General features: G+C 41.3%; 1 protein-coding gene across 1 annotated transcript in view; it reads right to left on the reverse strand.

Annotated features, from left to right (window-relative positions):
* LOC120028268 (calcium-binding protein 8-like) overlaps positions 1-24285 on the reverse strand; it is a 44957-nt gene that overhangs the window by 11386 nt on the left and 9286 nt on the right. Inside the window, exon 3 of the mRNA XM_038973443.1 lies at positions 23732-23844. Within this exon, the coding sequence (XP_038829371.1) occupies positions 23732-23844 (113 nt within the window). The remainder of the gene's footprint in view (positions 1-23731; positions 23845-24285) is intronic.

Raw genomic sequence — 24285 nt, forward strand, 5'->3', positions numbered from 1 at the left:
CCGGTTGAGGGCACAGCGGATGGGGTATTCGTCGGCAGACCAGACGTGGTGGTGCGGCGGGGCGCCGTGTTGACAGAGAATCCAAGCCAGATGGCGAAAGAGGTATTGTAGAATTTTGTTTGCTAACTGGTGCTAGCTTCGTGGCAGTGGCGCTAGCTGCAAGCTAGCTGTGAGGATCAGAAGTAGTGGCTCAGGGATTACGGCAGGAATCCTGCGTTGTTGTGGAGAGACAGTCCGATGCTGGTAAATTGGTGAGTAATATCCAGGCTAATAACAGGGCTGGTGTCTGTGCAGAAGGTAAAAGCTGCTAGCAGTGGCTAAAAATGACTAAATAGCTTGTAGCTGATTAGCTGGTTAGCTACTGGAGGTTCTTGAATGTGTTCCAAAGTTAAAAAATAATAGCGATTCCGTATCACATTGGGTGAGGTAGGTTACCGGAAGGTATAATCGAATTAAAAATCGAAAAGAGATAGATTTAAAAAAAAATATATATACAAAAAATACGAAAAATACAAAAGTACACAAGAGGACGAAACAAAACACACCTACACTGCTACGCCAAGGGGTCGTCTGTGTTTAATCTAATTTCATATTAAAAACACAGTTTGAGATCATTGAGGGGATTTCACCAGTGGTTAGAAGGGGGAATTAGGCTTGCTGGGAAAATGTTGTCCAACAGTAACCAAGAGGGGCAGGGCTTAGCGAAGGGTCAATTGTTGAATATCCTCACTCTGTCTGGATTTCAATTGGAATGACACATCACTTTTCAAGCCAGCATAATGTGACTTGCAGGCTTGATGTGGCCTGTAAACCAGGAGTTTCAGATCACTGTGTTAGGGTGTAACTATGCCCTCAAAGAAAGGCCTTATGATATATGTAATGTATTGTCATAAAGAGTTTCATTTTAAAGATAACATATTCACTTAGACACTCACTTGGTGAAGGCTACAGTACTGAAAACCATTGAATACAACAACCATGGCTTTGTCGCTAACTAATAGTAATGGGTGGTAACTATGGTAACTATAATTCCCACGAAAGGCACTCTGGGAAATATGCAAATAAGGTAGAATAAAATATCAAGTTGACAATGATGCAGTATACTGTAGTCTCTGTCCCAATATCCACACTTGAATCATACTACTTATAATTTAATAATTTAATCTTAGACTGATTCAATGTATTGGGCTTGCATTTCCAAGTGTGTGCTAGTACTATATAAAGTGAACCGATGACATTGCTGAAGTATTGGTAATATATTAGTATGAGGAGCATGCAACAGAATGAGGAGCAGGACAACGACACCTTTATAACGAAAGTGGAGCTCCCCAACCTTTAAACCACTTGACAGAAAGAGCTTGACAATTTCAAATACCTTGTTTCACATTACCGATCAGGTATGTCACACAACACGGGCAGTGTTCCAATCCACCTGGTCCAAGATACTGCATTTGGACAACATGAGTTGTATTGTAAGTCCATATTACCATTCATGAGCAGCACCAGTATATCTCTCTCTCTCTCTGTATTTATATGCTGCCTGGCAGAGTGAGTGACCTTTAAGAGTGAGTGGTTACGGAAGGAAGGAAGGAAGAAGCAGAGGGGAGGGAAGGAGACCGGACCCTGAGTAAATTCCCAAAAGACAGGCTCTGTAGGATGTATATGACATGCTAAATACTGAACCCAGTCACAGAAGTCAGACAGTCGACCATGGTGTGCTAATGACAATCAATGTCTGCTGTAGCATCCATAGCAAATCAAATGGCATTTAATTGAGATGGTGGGAGATGGAGGGAGAGAAAGACAAAGAAAAAATATATATAGAGAGAGAGGCAGAGACAAAGAGAGACAGAGCGAGAGAGGGATGGGGATGGGGTTCTATGCACTGTGACCAGTGAAAAGATATTGGCACTCTCCGACTGAATCCACTGTCTGGAGCAGACTAACTATGTCGATGTATTCTGACCACTTTGCACATCAATCCACTTAAAGGCAATTTGTGACACATTAACCTGATTCCTCCTGCTGGTCTGAACACCACGGGTCCAATACAGCCAGACTAGACAGAGTGAAGTTCCCCCCGCACCCCCATGTGTACTGCTTCTACCTTATGCAAGGCACAGGAAGAAGCATCAATGAAGCACCAGGATATAATAGGGAATATTCTCCCATTTTCTCTACCTGTCTCCTCTTTTCCCTCCATTGCAATGTTATCTCTAACCTTCAAACTGCAGGTGTTTGAGTGAGAGCAAATATGGAAGCTGTGCATTTGAATTCCTCAGCCCCTGAGTTTTTCTGTTTCTTTATTCTGCACTATCCCCAATGACGTGACCTACTGAATGTCTGAGATAATGTCATTGTAAGTGAGTCTCCACAGCTAGTGGTGCTGGCGAGGCTACGTGTTTAATTGTCTTCTTGCCGGTCCCTGTGTTCTCATGTAGCAGCAATAGCTGTATCACAGTGACTGTTCTGGTACTACCTGCATTACCCTGGTGATGGTCTCTCTCTGCTGTATATTTCTGCTGGGACACAGACACTGACAGGAATGCAAAGCAGTTACAGCTTAAATATGAGCACCTGAGAAGAGTTGGCGGCCACAACAAAGTGCATTCTCATCATCACAGGCAGCAGGATAGTGCGGCTTGGGACCCTAAGTAGGCCAACAGGAGTTTGGCAGTAGTTTAGTTAAGAAAACGAACAAACATTGAATCTGTCGGCTGCGTAAATGTGTATCGTCAAATCAAATCAAATCAAACTGTATTTGTCACATGCGCCGAATACAACAAGCGTAGACCTTACCGTAAAATGCTTACTTACAAGCCCTTAACCAACAATGCAGTTCAAGAAGAGTTAAGAAAATATTTACAGAATAAACTAAAGTAAAAAATTACATTTATAAAAAGTAACACAATAAAATAAGAATAGCGAGGCTATATACAGGAGGTACTGGTACCGAGTCAGTGTGCGGGGGTACAGGTTAGTTGAGGTAATTTGTACATGTAGGTAGGGATGAAGTGACTATGCATAGATAATAAACAGCGAGTAGCACAAATGGGGGGGGGGGGGGGGGGGTCAATATAACAGTCCGGTTGCCATTTGATTAATTGTTCAGCAGTCTTATAGCTTGGGGGTAGAAGCTGTTATGAGACTTTTGGTCCTAGACTTGGATTGCAGGAATCTTGGCCCCTGTGATGTACTGGGCCATACACACTACCCTCTGTAACGCCTTACGGTCAGATGCTGAGCAGTTGCCATACCAGGCGGTGATGCAACCGGTCAGGATGCTCTCGATGGTGAGCAAAGGAAAGGATGTAAACAAAGGTTGGTGGAAACTACATATAATCTTAAATAAGTTTGTCTTACATGTTAAAACAAAGTCTAGGCAAGACTCAGCATCATAATGGGTTACACCTGAAGGCTTTAAGTAAAGTATTACCATTTAACAAACCACTGGAAAGGCTCCCAATCCTCAGGGATCAGACTGTTTCTTATCTAATTTCCAGAACCCAATAAGCAGGGGGACACTGCATCACTGTTCCATTATCACCATGGTTACCCAACCATCTCTGTGCCATTATTACCACGGTTACCCAACCATCAGTTTGCTATTATCACCACGGTTACCCAAATATAGGAACCCTGTAAGCTGCTAATTTTCCAAAGGGTTATGATAACACCTATTTCAAAAATAACATTGTTTTACAGCTCAGTAATACATTATGTTAACATGGCCGTCGGAAGTAGTAGTATTATTTTAGTAGTATTTTAGTATTTTATTATGATTCCCAATTAGCCGCTGCCAAAGCAACGCCTTCTCGTCCTGGGCTCCAAACAGAAAATAAAACAACAAATAAAATACACACAATACACTACCGTTCAATAGTTTGGGGTCACTTAGTAATGTCTTTTTTTTCGAAAGAAAAGCACATTTTTCTGTCCACATTTCTGTCCACATTTTTAGTTACGTGTTTTTCTTTCAAAAACAAGGCCATTTCTAAGTGACCCCAAACTTTTGAATGTACATAATATACATAAGACTACATAATACTACATAATCTCCTGCCTCTGCCTCACGCTTCAGAAACAGGAGATGTCTCCTGCCCTATGATCCGTTCCCGGCTCGCACAGGCCAAGGCTCGAACAAGGCCACCCACCTACATAATACAATAGATAATACAGTGCAAATTCCAATAAAAATATATAAAAATGGCTGTGTCTCTTCACAGTCCCTTTGCGCTAACAGTCCAAGTCTGTTTTTATTTATAGCTTAATTTACTTGGGGTGGCAGAGAGTTCCATGTAGTCATGGCTCTATTTAATACTGTGCGTTTCCCAGCCTCTGTTCTGGACCTGGGGACTGTGAAGAGACCTCTGGTTGCATGTCTTGTGTCGTACTGATGAGTGTCCGAACTGTGTACCAACTGCTTCAACAGACAGTTCGGTACCTTCAACACATCAAAACCTTGCAGTCGATCTCTCCTCAACTTTAAGCCAGGAGAGATTGACATGCATGTTGCTGACATTAGCCATCCGTGTACATCTAAGTGCAATATGTGCTGCTCTGTTCTAGCCCAACTGCAATGTCCCTCTTTGCCGCAGATGACCACACAACTGGGCAGTAGTCCAGGTGCGACAAAACTAGGGCCTGTAGAACCTGTCTGGTCTACTGAGATGTCAATAAAGTAGACCAGCGCCTTATAATGGACAGACCTCTACCCATTTTAGCAACCATTGAGTCTATGTTTTAACCATGGCAGCTTGCTGTCTAGGGTTAAACCCAACAGTTTAGTCTCCTCAACTTGCTAAATTGCCACATTATTCAATAATAGATCTCGATTAAGTTTTGGGTTTATCAAGTGATTTGTCCCAAAAACAATGCCTTTAGTTTTTGAGATATTTAGCACGAGCCCCTTGCCAGTCCCCCATTCTAAAACTGACTGGAGCTCTATGTTAAGGGTGTCAGTTATTTGTTTTACTGTCATAGCCGATGTGTATACTGTTGAGTCGTCAGCGTACATAGACACACAGGCTTTATTCAAGGTCAGTGGAAGGTCATTAGTAAAAACAGAAAACAATAATTGCCAATAATTTCATTTAAGGTACTCCAGAGCTTTTAACTATCATTCTTTATATAATTTATCTTTGTTCCATAGTATAGTTTATTATTCTTTTTTTTAGTTTAGTTACGTGATTTCTCAATTTACTGTATGTTCTCCAGTCTGCTGTGTCAGACTTATTTGCTCTTGTCTAACAGCTTGCGATGGACTGAGGATGCTGATAGGAAAAGGCCTTGACAGCTTTTAGTCTGTTCATGTTAAAGAAGAGGCCTAATGAGCACTGTGTCACGTTCTGACCATAGTTCTTGTGTGTTGTGCTTGTTTTAGTGTTGGTCAGGACGTGAGCTGGGTGGGCATTCTATGTTGTTTGTCTAGTTTGTCTGTTTCTGTGTTCGGCCTAATATGGTTCTCAATCAGAGGCAGCTGTCACTCGTTGTCCCTGATTGGGAATCATATATAGGTGGCTTGTTTTGTGTTGGGGATTTGTGGGTGGTTGTTTCCTGTCTTTGTGTTTTGTCTGCACCAGAAAGGACTCAAACGAATCTTTTCATTCATTATGCAAGATTATAATCTCAACTGAATTTCTACGCTCCAACCTGAAGAAGACTCATGTTAATTAATTCTGTTCTGACAGCTTGCTATTTCTAGTCATGGGTTTATGTCCTAATTGTTGACGTGGTTGTTGCAGCTCAGCAATGGCAGCTCAGCAACAGTATCGATCTCAGCCTCTAAACAGCATATCCCCCGTAAGACCTGCGCCATCAGACGATATTTATGTCTTTATTATCACAGCTCACCGACCTGTCAATAGACACATTTTTTTAACATTAGCTTATGCTAACAACGACAACAGCGCACAAGAAAATGAATTGACAGCTATGTCTCAACCAATCATTAGACTACAGCAGAGGGTGTTGACAGGGTGTGTGTGCGTGTCTGGTGTGTGTCCCTAAAAGTGTTGACAGCACCTAATTGGGCCATTGGCCAGATTCCATACAGGGTGTGAAACAGACATTGGGTCCATGATCCACCAGGGGCACAGAGTGTACGATGACAAGCCAATACAACATTGGACACTATTGACGGTCCAGAACGATCCATAATAGGGCTATTAGGGTAACAACTCAAATGTCAGGAAGCCTTGCTGGTCCTAGGGGTGAAGTGAGGCTCCTGTAGTGTTGTAAAGAAAAGCTCATCGGTGTGCATAAGTCCCAAGTTTGAACCCAGTCGGTTACATCAGGAGGTTTGGAAATGGACAGGAATGACAGATTGCTTTAGGTGATGAGGACAGCAGGCTGTCACATTACAAAGTGCCCAGATGTATTAATAACCAGGTTGAGCCATCGCAGGCCTTCCCTCTGTGCAGATGTCCCTTTCTCTCTCTCTCTGAATATGTCAAGAAAGTTCACGCCAGTCATGTGATTTCTCTCTAAAATATTAGAGATGTTGACCAGACAGCTGACAGACAAGACCTTTATACTGTCCTATTCCCTCTGATAAACAAGCGTTTTTGTCATTCTACAACTCTCATAAAATATTCAGTTTTTGTCATCCTTACGTCTCTCATAAAATATTCAGTTTTTGTCATCCTTACGTCTCTCATAAAATATTCAGTTTTTGTCATCCTTACGTCTCTCATAAAATATTCAGTTTTTGTCATCCTTACGTCTCTCATAAAATATTCAGTTTTTGTCATCCTTACGTCTCTCATAAAATATTCAGTTTTTGTCATCCTACGACTCTTTTCTAATATTCTGTTTTTGTCATCCTATATGGGCCTCTCGAGTGGCGCAGTGGTTCGATCCCAGGCTGTATCACAACCGGCCATGATCGGGAGTCCCATAGGGCGGCGCACAATTGGCCCAGCGTAGTCCGGGTTAGGGAGGGTTTGGACGGTGGGGCTTTACTTGGCTCATCGTGCTCTAGCGACTCCTTGTGGCGGGCTGGGTGCCTGCAGGCTGACCACAGTTGTCAATAGAACAGTGTTTCCTCTGACACATTGGTGCAGCTGGCTTCCGGGTTAAGCGAGCAGGTGTTAAGAAGCACGGTTTGGTGGCTCATGTTTTGGAGGACGCATGACTCGACCTTTGCCTCCTGAGCCCGTTGGGGAGCTGCAGCAATAAGACAAGATCGAAAAAGGGGGTAAAATACCAAAAAATAAACAATTGCCACAGTAGTTACAGTAGAATGTATTTCCTAGCTAAAAGTGTAATCTAGAGTCTAGAGTTCATTCTTAGCTGCCTTGGATAGCGTGTGCAGTGGCACCCCATTTCATTCATTACAGAAGAACACTAGTGAACATTTTATTAGTACCATCATACCTCACTACTTGAGCCTTTAATTTACAGTACACATAAAAAGCATCTGTAATTTATCACTCTGTTGTCATGTAGCGTCTCATCTCTTTCTATGACCACTTCAACCTGTCAACTCCCATCAATTAGCAGCTTTGTTAACAAAACAACACTGAGATCCAGGAATTTCAATTAGCCGGGCCAATAAATCTTTATGACGCATGATTAAAATTTTAAGCATGATTGGATGATTATTAGATTACCCTGAGTCTTGTTTTGGGCTCCCGAGTGGCACAGTGGTCTAAGGCACTGCAGACCCTAGTTCAATCCTGGGCTGTATCACAACCGGCCGTGATCGGGAGTCCCATAGGGCAGCACACAATTGGCCCAGCGTTGTCCGGGTTAGGGAGGGTTTGGCCGGGGTAGGCCGTCATTGTAAAATAAGAATTTGTTCTTAACTGACTTGCCTAGTTAAATAAAGGTTAAATAAAATAAAATAAAAGTCTGAGATAACAAAATGTTATTGATTTTAAGCTGTAGAGCGAGAAAGAGAGAGAGAGAGAGACAGAACGCACTGTGGTTTCCTTCTCTCCCCTTGTCAGAAAAAGTTTAAGAAAAATAAATATTACATCTCAAGCTGAGTGCTTTTGAGTATGTGATAGTACTGCTTCTCAGCAGGAGGCGGAAGTTCTATCAAACATTGGAACCTCTGATCTGAGCAATGAGAGAAGGAACATACAAAATACAGTACAAAATACAGTACAATACTACACACCATGTTTCCACTTCTTCAGACTGTACTCTTTCTTCACAGAAAACTGTTTTCATGTTAACTTTATAAAATATTTTTTCTGGGTGTGCGCCAGCTCATGTTTTTTATTGAACTTTATATAATAACAACAGAACTAAGTCACATCTGAAGTCAAAAAGTAAACTTTAATGAGGCAATCAGAAGGTAAATGTTGAAAGACAATGGCATCTTTTATGGCACATGTTGAGGAGTTTCTTGTGTCTGTCACAAAGGATCATTAGTTAAATGATACTCACTCAGAGTATCAGACTCACCGTTTCACACACAGTTACACATATCAACCTCTTGCAGAGCTCACACAAAGTGATTATGATTATTCAGCATCTGACTGTGTGAAATTGACTCTTCCATCAGCAGTAGCTAAAGACTTCCCACACATTCTCTACCTCATGCTAATATCTTCTTTCATGAATGAATATTACAGTCCGTTCCCTATGGCTGTCGGTGTTTCAGAAAGTTAACTGTTTAAGATCATACAGAGGTTATTGTCTGTACAATGTGCTCCAAAAAAAGTGCGAGAAAATGACAAGAGGGAATCTAGATTGCCACTTTGCCACAACCAGGGACTGTCGTAATGTCTCAGATGTGTATGTGTGTTGGTGTGTGTGTGTGTGTGCCTCTCTTTTCTCAGATGAACCGTAATGATGACAGTTAGCAGGGTGTGAAGTGATTAAGACAAACTGAGTCATTTTCACAGCAATAAAAAGCCTGTAATCCAGACTCCCGACCTTTAACACTAGCTGGAACCAAGGGATGAGAGGAGCACATTACACCACCGTTACTGAAAGTGGATTAGACTAATTTAAAGGAGGGTGATTATGGATATGGAGATAATGAGGGGTTGTGTGTGTGTGTGTGTGTGTGTGTGTGTGTGTGTGTGTGTGTGTGTGTGTGTGTGTGTGTGTGTGTGTGTGTGTGTGTGTGTGTGTGTGTGTAATCGATTAGCTGGCTATGTCTGCTGTGACGCTGTGTCTCATCCTTCATTGGTATGCAGAGACACGTCGTTTGACACGGAGGAATATTACTAATATTTTTCTCTCCTCTCTTTCTTCTCTCTCCTTAGGCAGAGCATGTGGGACGCCCCCACAGTGCAGTAACATCCCTGGCGCGGCACCGGCCATGTCATTAACTGTCACAGTGTGTCAGGCAGTACTGGAGAGGGAGTTAGAGAGAGGGGGGACTGTGGGGACATCAGGGACTGAATTAACAAATAGGCTTTGTTCCAAATGGCACCCTGTTCTCTGGTCAAAAGTAGTACACTATAGAGAATATGGTGCCATTAGGGACACAACCATAGTCTTAGAGTAGGAGTGTTGATATACTGTAGGATCAGCACTGTCCACTCTTTCTCTCTTTATACCCAGCATCATTTAAACTATTTATCTTTATACCCAGCATCCTTTATACTCTCTCTTGTTATACCCAACAACCTTTATACTCTCTCTCTTTATACCCAGCATCCTTTATACTCTCTCTCTTTATACCCAACAACCTTTATACTCTCTCTCTTTATACCCAACATCCTTTATACTCTCTCTCTTTATACCCAGCATCCTTTATACTCTCTCTCTTTATACCCAACAACCTTTATACTCTCTCTCTTTATACCCAGCATCCTTTATACTCTCTCTCTTTATACCCAGCATCCTTTATACTCTCTCTCTTTATACCCAGCATCCTTTATACTCTCTCTCTTTATACCCAACATCCTTTATACTCTCTCTCTTTATACCCAGCATCCTTTATACTCTCCCTCTTTATACCCAACATCCTTTATACTCTCTCTCTTTATACCCAGCATCCTTTATACTCTCTCTCTTTATACCCAGCATCCTTTATACTCTCTCTCTTTATACCCAACATCCTTTATACTCTCTCTCTTTATACCCAACATCCTTTATACTCTCTCTCTTTATACCCAACATCCTTTATACTCTCTCTCTTTATACCCAACATCCTTTATACTCTCTCTCTTTATACCCAACATCCTTTATACTCTCTCTCTTTATACCCAGCATCCTTTATACTCTCTCTCTTTATACCCAGCATCCTTTATACTCTCTCTCTTTATACCCAACATCCTTTATACTCTTTCTCTTTATACCCAGCATCCTTTATACTCTCCCTCTTTATACCCAACATCCTTTATACTCTCTCTCTTTATACCCAGCATCCTTTATACTCTCTCTCTTTATACCCAACATCCTTTATACTCTCTCTTTTTATACCCAGCATCCTTTATACTCTCTCTCTTTATACCCAACATCCTTTATACTCTCTCTCTTTATACCCAACATCCTTTATACTCTCTCTCTTTATACCCAACATCCTTTATACTCTCTCTTGTTATACCCAACAACCTTTATACTCTCTCTCTTTATACCCAACATCCTTTATACTCTCTCTCTTTATACCCAACATCCTTTATACTCGCTCTCGTTATACCCAACAATCTTTATACTCTCTCTCTTTATACCCAACATCCTTTATACTCTCTCTCTTTATACCCAGCATCCTTTATACTCTCTCTCTTTATACCCAACTGTCACGTCTACTTCCGCTCCCCCGCTCGACGTCACCGGTTTACTAACCACCAGTCTTCGCCACCATCATTACGCACACCTGGCTACCCTCATTACACACACCTGCTCCCCATCATGAGGCACACCTGGACTCCATCACTACCCTGATTACTCCCCCTTTATCTAGCACTCCCTAGCATCACTCTTCAGGCAGTATTGATTCTGTGTTCCTGTCCAGACGCTCGCTTGTTTTGTATAGCGCTATGTTCGTTATTATTAAACTCACCAACTGCACCTGCTTCCTGACTCCCAACATCATCGTTACATCAATGCTGCCGTTCTATTATACACAGATCTACTGTAATTTGATCACTGTCATCGCAGAGAATTTTCTGCGTAGCAGGAAATGCAAATTGTAGCGCATTCAAGGTTTTACGTTTGTAATTTCCACTTTAAAAATGTCAGACTTGATTTGCCCTAACAAAAAATGGATCAACCCTTTCAAAAATGTCCATTAATCATAATCCACATAATAATTCACATTTCCTGTTGTTGCAGGATTATTTTCCTGCTGTGAGAAGCATGGTCAAATTAAGATAATGCATCTGTACTATTTATTCAAGTGCTCGACCAAAACACTTATTGATATCGATTATTGTACTGCAATGTTGAAGGAGCTAGCACGTAAGCATTTCACTGCACCTTTTATACCTGCTGTAAACTGTGTATGTGACAAAAACAATTTGATTTGATTTAGTGAGTCAGTCAGTCTCTACAGAAACTTTCAATAGGAAATTAAATACTTTACAGTATTTTTTTAACCAGTAGTCTCATTTCAATTATGTAATTCTAGCCTGAGAGATCTAGAGGATGTGTTTACTGATGCACAATATCAGAGCATGTTTTGTAACTTTATCTTTGTCTTAGTTGCCCCGAGCAAATAGTTTTATGAGTCTGTCTTTCTTCCCAAAGGTTGTAGGCTACCTTTGGTACACTTTTTCATGTGACGAAATAGGGAATAAATTAATGTAATATCGAAAAGGAAAACTCTGAGCCACTGATGTTCAGGTTTTCAAATTATAATCCAACTGTCACCAGAGAGAATATGGCAGACATGCAGACAGCAGATAGCTGAGGGCACTTGTAGAGTTCTTCTCATGACATGGAAATGAGAAGTCAGAAATATGTATACCATTACTGCCATTCAATTTCCTGTCCATTAGTACATTACTATCAGTGCTGTGAGAGAAGCCCGTTAAATAATGTTCCTTATGTCCTATAACAAATCATAACCCAGAGAAGCAATTATTATTAGTTAATAATTAACTCACCCAGTTAAAACGTCCACTGTGTAACTGATGATATAAAAAAAACAATTTCCGTCTCTCTTGGTTTCCCTGTCTCCCTACCTGCCTGTCGCCCTCCCTGTCTGTCTGACTCCCTCCCTGCCTATCTCCCTACCTGTCTGTCTGACTCCCTCCCTGCCTATCTCCCTGCCTGTCTCTCTGCCTGTCTGTCTGACTCCCTCCCTGCCTGTCTCCCTGCCTGTCTGTCTAACTCCCTCCCTGCCTATCTCCCTGCCTGTCTCCCTGCCTGTCTCCCTCCCTGTCTGTCTGACTCCCTCCCTGCCTGTCTCCCTGCCTGTCTCCCTACCTGTCTGTCTGACTCCCTCCCTGCCTATCTCCCTGCCTGTCTCCCTGCCTGTCTGTCTGTCTGCCTCTCTCCTCTCTCCTCTTTCTCTCTTCAGAAAGATTATTGTGGTCCATGTATAATTCATCATATTTGATATGCTTAAAAAAGAGATGCCCCTGCACAAAGGGAAGGAAAATGAAAGATTAACGGAAGTGATTTATTGATGAGAGTAAAATGTATTAGGCTTCAGACAGAGTGCCAGCTAATGCACAACACATTGCACAACACATCTTAAACTGTCTAAATATGGCTGGGATCAGAATAAGAAAACCTAGCTATAGGCCTAGATTAGATACAGCCCAAGATTCTTATTTCAAGGGAAAACAGTATGTCAAAACATCAGCAAATCTAAAAACAATGTATAGTTTCAGAATGTGTTAAAAACCATAATGGATTGTCAGTCCTTGCATCCATAGTTCAATCATAGCTCAATTAATTGGAAAGTGGTACATTTCCCCAGTCTCATCCCTAAGCTTTATAGACATTTGGCTGCAACACAATTCTCATCAATGGCTGAGGGAAAACAGTTGGTCTACATATCTGTGCGATAGTGAAACTCAATACACATGAGCACAGTTTACATGATTTGCACAGTTTACAAATCATGTAAACTGTGCTCATGTGTAGTGAGTTTCACTTACTGCCTAGTACACAAGGGTACAAAACTGTAAACCTCAATGGTAAAAACAAAACTGTAAATAAACAACATTAAATAGATTTTTCTAATTAGATTTGACATTTCTTATTTAGATGATGTGAAAAGAACTAGTTGATGAGGTTCTGAGCTTGGAATTGATAGAATCATAGGATGAATCATCACAGCCAGAGACAATTAAATCAGCAGCTTGAATCTGCTGCTGAGTTCCAGAAAGCTACAAAGAATAATCTCACAACTCCCAAAGTCACATAAAAAAGGGGCATTTTGGTAATTGTTTGTGCGTTTCAGAGATTTGTATCATACAAGGGAAAAAAGAAATGCATTTACTTAGTAAGAGTTTTTAAACTTTCTGACTGTAATAATAAGCATTGATACAGACTGGTGTGGAAGAGGAAGAAGAAGAAGTATGTGAGGTTGTGTGAATAATTAGAAAGGTTCAACCTCTCAATAATGGTCTCACCCCATGCTGTGCTCTGTCAATCCTTCTCTAGGCAGGTCCTAATCAGTCATCTCACCTGGCTGTCAATTATCTCAGCTACAGGAAAGGGTTTTGTTATGTTAGACACAAGACAGCCCAAAAATTACATTAGTCTTTGCTCAACTTGCCTTCGGAAGAATGTAAAAAAATACAAAATATATTTTACTTCACTGTATCTGGATGTGCAGGACACAGACATTCTGTTTAACATTCAGCAGGTATGTAAGAGCACTGCTGGCTACCCCTGAGCCCATCTATTAACATCGGACAGATCAGGTAACTTGACCTGTCCCACTGGGCACAGAAACAATTCAATGTCTATTCCACGTTGGTTTAAAGTAATTTCATTTAAATTACATGGAAACAACGTTGATTCAACCAGTGTGTGCCAGTAGGGTGCTCGTAATTATTCAAAACAGGTAGGAGTTTCCAGAATAACGGAAAACTGAAGTCAAGTGCCCACATTTGTAAAGTATCTCAGAGTAGGAGTGCTGTGCCCCCTTGTCCATGTAATCTTATTCATTATGACCTAATAGACAAAACAAATCCTAGATCAGCACATATTTTTTTAGATGGGCCCTGGAGGTGAGGTGAAAGGAGAAGTGTTAAGGTGACATTGTAGGGTAGGCTAATGTAAACTGACCTGTTCCAGGGGTAATACATGTATCTCTTTAAGACTGAAGCATTATTGAGACTTTATGATGCCAACGTCCGTGAGGTCCTATCTAATCAGAATCTGGCTTGATCTGTATTCAAGGATTATTACCTTTTCAGAACAGCCAAACACTGGTGCAAGAGAAAGAGCAACCTTTTATATTTTTAAAAGTAATGAAATGAACTTGTGTATTCCTCTCAAACATGCTGACTCTGAATTCATCACAGTAAATATTGCTCTCTTTCTCTCTCTCTCTAAGAATTCAATTGACTAACATAAATACCTGAAGTTACCCATTAAACATTGTTTTGATATTTCAGGATGTATAACAGTCCAGCAAAATGTCATGCCTAAATAATAAGCATATTTTGAGAGAGAAAGAGAGAGGGAGAGAGAGAGAGAGAGACATTGACTGACTGAGTGTGTGCTGTGAGAATAATGCAATGGTAATGTCTCTTACACAGATTCAGTTCACGGAGGCTGTATGAAAGCAGCTTTTATATACAGCTTTTAAAAGGCAGTAGCTCATACAAAGGTTTGGTGATAATGAGTAGAATGGTCTCTAGAGTTAATTAAAGTTTCACATGATATAAAGCCCAGAGAGAAAGGCCAGAATTTGAGATCATTAAAGAGACTGCATATTGTGCATATGTAGCAGATGGGGATCTGTAAAGGTCCAGAGTTTGATTGTCGGAATGAGATGGATTGGGGGGAAAGAGATACAGCTAAGCAAGCACAGTGACGTCCTTTAAAATGGTCAGCTCAACCACTGGGGTCATTGTGGAGTACGCTTGGGGAGTGAATGTCGTAGATGGGGATCTGTGAAACTTACAGCACGAAAATGATGTTATAGAGGCCATTTCCTTAGTTAGTGACAAATATAAACAAATAATTTGTCATTTCTTTGGCATGGTCAGAATAAACTGCCAAGGGCTGGTTGAATGCAGAGGTGAGATGATGTAGTTTATTTGCGTTTCTGTCTTGCTTCGGTGTACTGGGGTGATGTCGATGTAAATGTGTCAACATATGAGGTGTTGGCAGCTGCATAGGCTATTCTCGTTGAGCGTGGCACCATACTGTTGACATTTTATCCACAACTCTCAGTCCATCGACGTTGTAATCTACTGGGAAGCCAAAATGTTCCCAAACTGGAGATTTAAACAATGATGGAGGATTCTCCAATTCTGGTTTATTGACCCCACCACTTGCCATCGCAGGGCCTACAGAACTAGTTCCCAGCTGCGCCTCACAAAAGGACATTTTAAAATGTGCCAATTAGGATGATAATTTTGATTACATCTTGCGCATAGGCTGTAGTTGTTTTAACGGAATAGCCTGAAATGTTTTTCAGTTCAGATTTACAACGCAACGTAGGCATAGAAACAATGTTGGCACTGCATCCCTTCAGAGAATAGATTTATCCAATAACAGAGTATGAGAGACTGGTGAGAGACCAGAGGCTGCTGTGTTGAATCACAATAATTTCCTGTCACGAACTCAAATACCTCACATCAAATCAAATCAAATTGTATTTGTCACATACACATGTTGAGCAGATGTTATTGGTCACATACACATGTTGAGCAGATGTTATTGGTCACATACACATGTTGAGCAGATGTTATTGGTCACATACACATGTTGAGCAGATGTTATTGGTCACATACACATGTTGAGCAGATGTTATTGGTCACATACACATGTTGAGCAGATGTTATTGGTCACATACACATGTTGAGCAGATGTTATTGGTCACATACACATGTTGAGCAGATGTTATTGGTCACATACACATGTTGAGCAGATGTTATTGGTCACATACACATGTTGAGCAGATGTTATTGGTCACATACACATGTTGAGCAGATGTTATTGGTCACATACACATGTTGAGCAGATGTTATTGGTCACATACACATGTTGAGCAGATGTTATTGGTCACATACACATGTTGAGCAGATGTTATTGGTCACATACACATGTTGAGCAGATGTTATTGGTCACATACACATGTTGAGCAGATGTTATTGGTCACATACACATGTTGAGCAGATGTTATTGGTCACATACACATGTTGAGCAGATGTTATTGGTCACATACACATGTTGAGCAGATGTTATTGGTCACATACACATGTTGAGCAGATGTTATTGTGGGTGTAGAGAAATGCTTGTGTTTCTAGCTCCAACAGTGCAGTAATATCTAACAATTCATACACACAATACACACAACCTAAAAGTCAAATAATGGAATTAAGGAATATATAAATATTAGGATGAGCAATGTTGGAGTGGCATAGACTAAAATACAGTAGAATAGAATACAGTATATACATAGATGAGTAAAGCAAAAAATATGTAAACATTATTAAAGTGACTAGTGTTCCATAATCAAAGTGGCCAGTGATTTCAAGTCTATGTGTATGGGGCAGCAGCCTCTAAGATGCAGGGTTACGTAACCGGGTGGATGCATTCTGCACCTCCACCTGTTATTTTGGCCTATTGTTTATGAAGTTTTTCTTTTGTTTTCTTTTTCTTTTGTTTATAAGTGTTTGTGTCAACACCTGCTACCAACTAGCCAGCTAGCTATCTAGGTTGCAATGGAACCCGCTTCTCCTGGAATAGCTAAGGAACGTTTCCAGCACTGTAGAAACAGTGTATATTACGCTTTGTCCACGACAATATTGACATTCTGGAGTTCCGATGTGGCAGTTGTTTGCTTGTGGAGGATTACAGGAATGAGGTGGCTATCCATAGCAAGCACATTTCTGTTCTGCATGAACTTATGGGGAAAACGCACATTTGAACTTTCTCAACTCCTGTCGCCGCTCGGGCCTGATGTATACTGCTAAGTGGACTGGAGTGTCTGCGAGAGGTTCGGAGCAGACTGACATAAGGAATAGCTTCACTGCACTCAACAACATTGTTGTGGAGTTCGGCTCCTTTCCCTGTCTCTGGATCTGACGGGGCACTGCCTGCTGCGGGAGGTCTGGACGTATCGCCGGGAGCAGCTGGCGTATGCTATCCTGCTTCTTGTGGGCCTCAACTAAATCTTGTAATAAATCATGTGGAAATTGAGCACGTTGAGGTGACTAAACTGCTTGGAGTAACCCTGGATTGTAAACTGTCATGGTCCAAAAAATTTGATACAGCAGTAGCAAAGATGGAGAAGTCCATAATAAAGCACAGCTCTGCATTTTTTACAAGACTATCAGATCCTACAGGCTCTAGTTTTGGTCGCACCTGAACTACTGTTCAGTCGTGTGGTCAGGTGCCACAAAGAGGGACATCGGAATGTAAATGTATACTGAGAGTTAACATTAATAATATGCATGTAAATCTCTCATGGCTCAAAGTGGAGGAGAGATTGACTTCATCACTACTTGTATTTGTAAGAAGTGTTGACAAGCTGAATGCACTGAGTTGTCTGTTTAAACTACTAGCACACAGCTCAGACACTCATGCATACCCCCACAAGACATGCCACCAGAGGTCTCTTCACAATCCCAAAGTCAAGAACAGACTATGGGAGGCACACAGTACTACATAGAGACATGGCTACATGGAACTTTATTCCACATCAGGTAACTGATGCAAGCAGTAGAATCAGATTTAAGAAACAGATAACAACACACCTTATGGAATAGCAAGAACTGTGAAGAGACACACACAGGCACATACACACATACACATGACAAGACACGCACTCTACACACGTATACATGAATGTTGTATTGTAAATATGTGATAGTGGAGTAGTGGCCTGAGGGAACACACTGTATTGGGTAGTGTTATGAAATGTAATGTCATGTAGAATGTGTAATTGTATATAACTGCCTTAAAGTTTCTGGACCCCAGGAAGAGTAGGAAGAGTAGTAATGGGGATCCTTAATAAATACAAATACAAAATAGCCTATAGGCCTTGTGTTTTCATTTAGTATTTTATTTTATTTTAATGTAACTGTACACACGTGAAATAGCCTACACGCCAATCACCAAATACAGAGGTAAAAAGGAGAATGCTTAATTAGTTAATATTAAGGCTGTATGAGAGGTTCTAGACCTACAGTCAGTGTCCAGATTTCAGTTTCTATTTAACCCATCTGAACAGTTGGCTACAGTTCCCTTGACCTGTCATAGGCCTATTTGAAGTCCCTGTCTTGTGACTGTTGAATGTATATAGTGCCTCACAATCACTGCACATAACATAACTGCTATCATCCTCTTTTACCATTTCAACAAATCTTCCACAAACATTACTTTTCTGGCCCTCCCTTCTCTTTATTTTCAACTCTCCAATTCACAGATTCTCTCTTATTGAATCAAACTCCGACATTGTCCTTTATGTCTCTGTGGATCAACCTTAACTTTTCTGTTGTTCCCAAAAGCATTTGGCGATTGGCGTGTAAGCTTTTTAGTGTGGATACAGTTAGGCCCTAAAGCTTACACACACACACTAATGCCAGTTAGCCTAAAATAATTAAAGAAACACTTCAATGTAGCCTATGTAGCCTTTATTCAGCCTGCCCTCCACCCACAAGCCCATCATCCACACAATATTTAATGACCCTAAACCCGCCTGCAGGGACAGCGTGTTATGAGTCAACCCGGACATCGCTATTCTGTTGACAGTCTTTTGTATTCTGCAGTACTAATAAGAAACAAAGTAAAGGAGTGACACATTAAAGCTCTCATAACGCAAGTTTACTTTGTATCCTTGCTATATTTGTGTGCTGGTCAGAGGCAGGGAGATGAAGATGGAGAGGGAGAGGGAGAGGGAGAGGGAGAGGGAGAGGGAGAGTAATGCCTTTTATGCTCTCAGGAATACTTAAAAGATGGAGACTCTTACTTAAAGTATAGAATATCAAAGCAATGACACTCAAGCCCCAAACCACATGAAAAGCTGATGAGGCGTGACTGTAATTGTGGTATCATTAGAGAAACCCTGTGAATGCGAGAGACAGATGAATAACATTAACATCAACATGAACGTGAGACGTTTGCTGTTGTCTAATTACATGCACATATTCACCCCAATGGGATAATTCGGTACATTAAGAACTTCTACAAGAGCAGAGATGAGTGAGTAGGTAGGTGAGAGCCATGACAGAATGTTAAATAATTTCTTACTGAACCAACCAACCTCTACAACTGGGAAGGATGTGAGTGTGACATCACCACCCTAACATTAGTAGATTGTCTTGTTCTACCCAGCAAATCATAAACTTGAACTTACTCCATTGACCTTAATGTATGACTAAGTTAAAATTCGACTTGAGGAAGTTAGTATTCGCTTAGATTGGATGACACAATATGTCATAGGGTTTTGTAGTCAACTGCAAAAAATAAAGTTGACTGTTTAGCTTTCAGATAACAGAAAAACAGGAACCTGGGCTTAAGAACTCCTCTGCTGAGGCACCAGTTGCAGAACCCCTGAAGACCTCTAAAGTCTGAAGTGTCTTAAATAAGTTAGCTGTGCCTTCTTCAGCCTGCTTCTTAGAGTGACTGAGCTGAAGAGCCTTGTGCTTGGTGACACGCACACACACACACACACACACACACACACACACACACACACACACACACACACACACACACACACACACACACACACACACACACACACACACACACACACACACACACACACACACACACACACACACACACACAAACACCAGCCTTGTGTCTCTCAGAGAGACTGAGCCGAGAAGTCCTGCGCCTGCTTGGTGACACACATAGCCCCTGATGGAGAAAGACCCTGAAGCAACATGCCACAGAGAATAAATACTTTAAAGCACCGTCCTCATCCTCCATCCTCCCCTCCGAAGCATCAGAGATTTATGAAATGCCAGCAGAAGCATTGACAACCAGAACTTTCATAAGGTTACTCTCCTCGTCTCCCGGCTAATGCTTTCAGTGTCACAGAATTGTTGTGCGTCTGCCCCGTCATCCTGATTCATGTTTTATGGAACAGGTTGGCTATTCAAATGTATTCAGATTTCACCTAGGATGTGTTCTGCCAAGAGGCACAGTCATAACGCTGTGATGTGAAAGCTTTGCCAGTCTTGTTTGCTGATGGCGTTTATATCACTTTGTTACTTTGTTCTTGTTCATCATAGCCTCTGTCTAGTTTTCTTTCCATCAATCAATCAAATAAAGGTATTTTATAAAGCTCTTTTTACCTCAACAAAGTGCTTAACAGATATACTAAATTCCCACTCTGCACACACTGGTTGAATCAACGTTGTTTCCAAGTAATTTCAACAACAAAAAATGTATGTGATTACGTTGAATGAACATGGAAAACAGATTGGATTTGCAAAAGTCAACAACATAAAGGACTTTTGGGAATGTATGTATCTTTTTCATCCAACTTTTAATCTAAATCCAATAACATGTTTCAAATATTTGTTGATTTCACGTTGAATTCACATTAGTTATAAAAATAAAGAGAGTCGCACACTCTCTATGTAAACTCCCAGTAATTTATTGGGTAAATCACCAATGTTTCGGCATCACTGGCACTGTGTATATATATATATATATATATATATATATATATATAGAGAGAGAGAGAGTATACGACTGTCTTTATTTGTATAGCTTATAGTTTATTCTCCGTTAGTCAGAACGTCTTACATAAAACACTTTTCTCTGGTTGTGCGTCAGCTCATGTTTTTTATTCAAATTCACATAGGTTGACAACTCAATCAAATATAAATCAAAACTGGATGTTGAAATGACGTCTGTGTCCAGCAGGTATAGAGTACTATGTTCATTAAGGTTAAGTGTTTGCACTCTATTTATTGTAACTGAAACACATCAATATGGAATGGAAGTTGGGCTAGTGCCCATATGGTTATTGTTTGCATTTACCAAGAACGATAAGCTGCACTTTTACTCTTTGATTGGCAAAGAACAACATTGTCGGTTGTTTTTTATGCAGTCTTAACTTAGCTTAGGTACCAGTCTCTTTAGCTAAGCCACTCCCTGTACTCCATGTCATGTGCCAAAGAGACTGGCCTTTCTGCCATTTTCAAATATGAACGTTCTATCATTAATGAGCTTGAGAAGAGCAGAGGATTTTAATTTGTTACTAATGCTATTTGAGGCTCCACATGTTTTCATGCCATGGAAAATATTGATGTTATTTGAAGCAATGAGCAACTCCGTCATAAATTCAGCGCATATTGAACATTGAGATTGGATGTTTAGAACGGTACAAAGTTTTTGTCAAATTAACGTAAAAAGTTGACATTTTTAGCATTTTAGCTAACCCTAACCCTCTTCCTATCCTTAACCTAATTATCCTAACTTGATACATTATTATCCTAACCTGCTACGTAAGTTCTCCTAACCTGCCACGAAAAGTCAAATCTGACGTTAATTTGACAAAGGCTGGATCCCATCTAGCCAAGACCTTTGGTAATGACAAGCAGTGGGAAGGAGTGGAATGTTAGCTAAAGAGACTGGTAGTCAGACTAGTTTTAACTACAGGACATGCTGGTTCAGCGTTATTCTCTCTAACTCTCTCTTCTCTCTAACTACTTAATTGGATAATTCCTCTGAAGAGGAGATTTTTTAGAGCCTTGTTCCTTCTCTATAATATCTGCTTAGTGGTCTGGTTAGGAAAACACTTGGGTGAAAATATAGAGTGTTGCAAGTTCAAATCCCAAAGAGTTCCAAAGGGTACTTCTGTATTTACACCTGCCAACTGCCACCTGCCACCTGCCCTTAATGTCAATGGTAAAGATGTAGATGAAGTGAATTAATTTAACCATTTAAATCACTGTGAAGCAAAGAAAATAGAATGTCTGTTTTTTGTTAGACTTGCATGCAGAGATATTGAAGTAAAAAAATAGAAAAATTATTCTGTCAAACTCATTCAGAGCTCAGGGAGCTCAATTCAGAAAGAGACCAACTACTACACACAAAAGGTTTCTGACTCAGAGAGACAAGGTATTGTACTGTAAACAGGAAATTGGGAGGGGGAACCATTGAGCAACAAAAACAGGTGTTACACACACACACACGTTCATGCCAGTTACCTCAGGAAACTGGACATTAAAATGTAAAACTGTAGGTTACAATACATCGACCATGGAGAATGAGGCGGGATTATCAGGATGGAATCACATTAAGATATTATTTTCTGAAGAGCAAACAGAGATACTGTATACTGTGTATCATCACAAACAAGATTAGATTAGCAAGATTAGCAACCAAGCGCCTCTGGATATTAATTTATCAAACAATGAAGAATGTGAGTATGAATATGAGGGAACCAATTCCTTGAAAGACACAAGACCAACTCCAACCCCCCTCTTTGGAGGACAACTATAGACACAGGAGTAGCTAGAAATCATCTGAGCAACTCCAATTCCCTGATTTCCCCCCACTTCTCAGAAAGATACAACAATTCCAGACAGCCACCCGCTCTGGTCTCCATCCTCCCGCCTCATATCAGAAAGCCAAGGTCAGAGCAGCTCATCTCAGCCAAACAGGGTTGGCACGGAGACCACAGTGTCTGCACCTGCAGCACCAGAGAGCATGTCCTCACAGTGAAAACCAAGAGCTACTGCTCCCCAGAGACAGACTGGGTCACAGCCATGATAGCATCAGAGAGAGAACCCTGCCAAGTGTGCTCCACAGAGCCAAATGTCCCTCTTTTTCTCCCTCTCTCTCCCTCCTGGACTGTTCTCTCTCTCTCCCTCTCTCTCTCTCCCTGAGTGGGGTTCTCTCTCTCTCTCTAAGTGTTGTTCTTTCACTTGCTCTCGTTGTCTTTCTCTCCCTTACACTCTTTCACTCTTTGATTAATTCGCTTTCACCTCCTACTTCTGTTACTCACTCGAATCTTCTCACCCTGTCACTTCCACTCACTACTCTGACTCTGACTCCCTCTCTAGCTATCATCCTCTCCCCCTCCATTTCAGTGCAGGAACATCTGGCCAAACGGCACATGGATTATGTCCTGCCACCATCTCCAAGGCAGGAGGCACTGCCACCAGACAAGACAACATCTGGCCATCAGGTGACTGACACACTACACTCTGCCTCTACACACTACACACTGACACACTACACTCTGCCTCTACACACTGACACACAACACGCTGCCTCTGCACACTACACTCTACCCCTTTCACACTACACACTGAAACACTACACTCTGCCCTTTTCACACTACACACTGACACACTACACTCTACCCCTTTCACACTACACACTGAAACACTACACTCTACCCCATTCACACTACACACTGACACACTACACTCTGCCCCTTTCACACTACACACTGACACACTACACTCTACCCCTTTCACACTACACACTGACACACTACACTCTACCCCTTTCACACTACACACTGACACACTACACTCTGCCTCTACACACTACACTCTACCCCTTTCACACTACACACTGACACACTACACTCTGCCTCTTTGGTTTCATTGCCAGCTATTGCACAGCCTGGCCATGACTGCAGCTATTGCAGGACAGTGCTTGGTAAAGGAAAGGTGATAGAAGATAGAGGTTAAAAGAGAGAAGTCCTTACCTGCCAGAATATACTGTCTATTGTGCTCCCCAGGAAGCCCTCCCTGGTTTCAGACGACAGGAGCTTGGGTCCCAGGATCGTCATGAACTCATCGAAGTCTACCTGCCCGTCTCCTAGACACACAGTATGACATGTTTAATTCCAAAGTTTAATTGCAAATCAGTAAGAAGGACAAGAACTTTATGTTAATTTGAGTCTGTGTTCTTTCCATTCTATACCTCTTCTCTCTCCTCCCTCCTCTTCCTCATTTCCCTGCAGAAGAGGTTGTGTGTTGCCCATGCAGGGTAACTCAATCTGCCCCTTCACTCTTCCTCTCCTCCCTCTCCCCTGACAGGTGTGACCTCCTTAAGGCACGCTGGCACTGTCACATTTGATGCCATCGATTGTCCCTCTCTGTGCCCATGCATTTTCAGAGTGGCTGACTGTCCCGCATCCTGCCTCATAACTGGGGACAGTCAGCCAGTGTAGCGAGTGCAGTCAGGGCCCCTGAGCTATCGTGATGGATGGATGGATGGATGGATGGATGGATGGATGGATGGATGGATGGATGTGAT

The sequence above is a fragment of the Salvelinus namaycush genome, chromosome 34 (assembly GCF_016432855.1).
Source record: "Salvelinus namaycush isolate Seneca chromosome 34, SaNama_1.0, whole genome shotgun sequence".
In the NCBI taxonomy this organism is placed as follows: domain Eukaryota; kingdom Metazoa; phylum Chordata; class Actinopteri; order Salmoniformes; family Salmonidae; genus Salvelinus; species Salvelinus namaycush.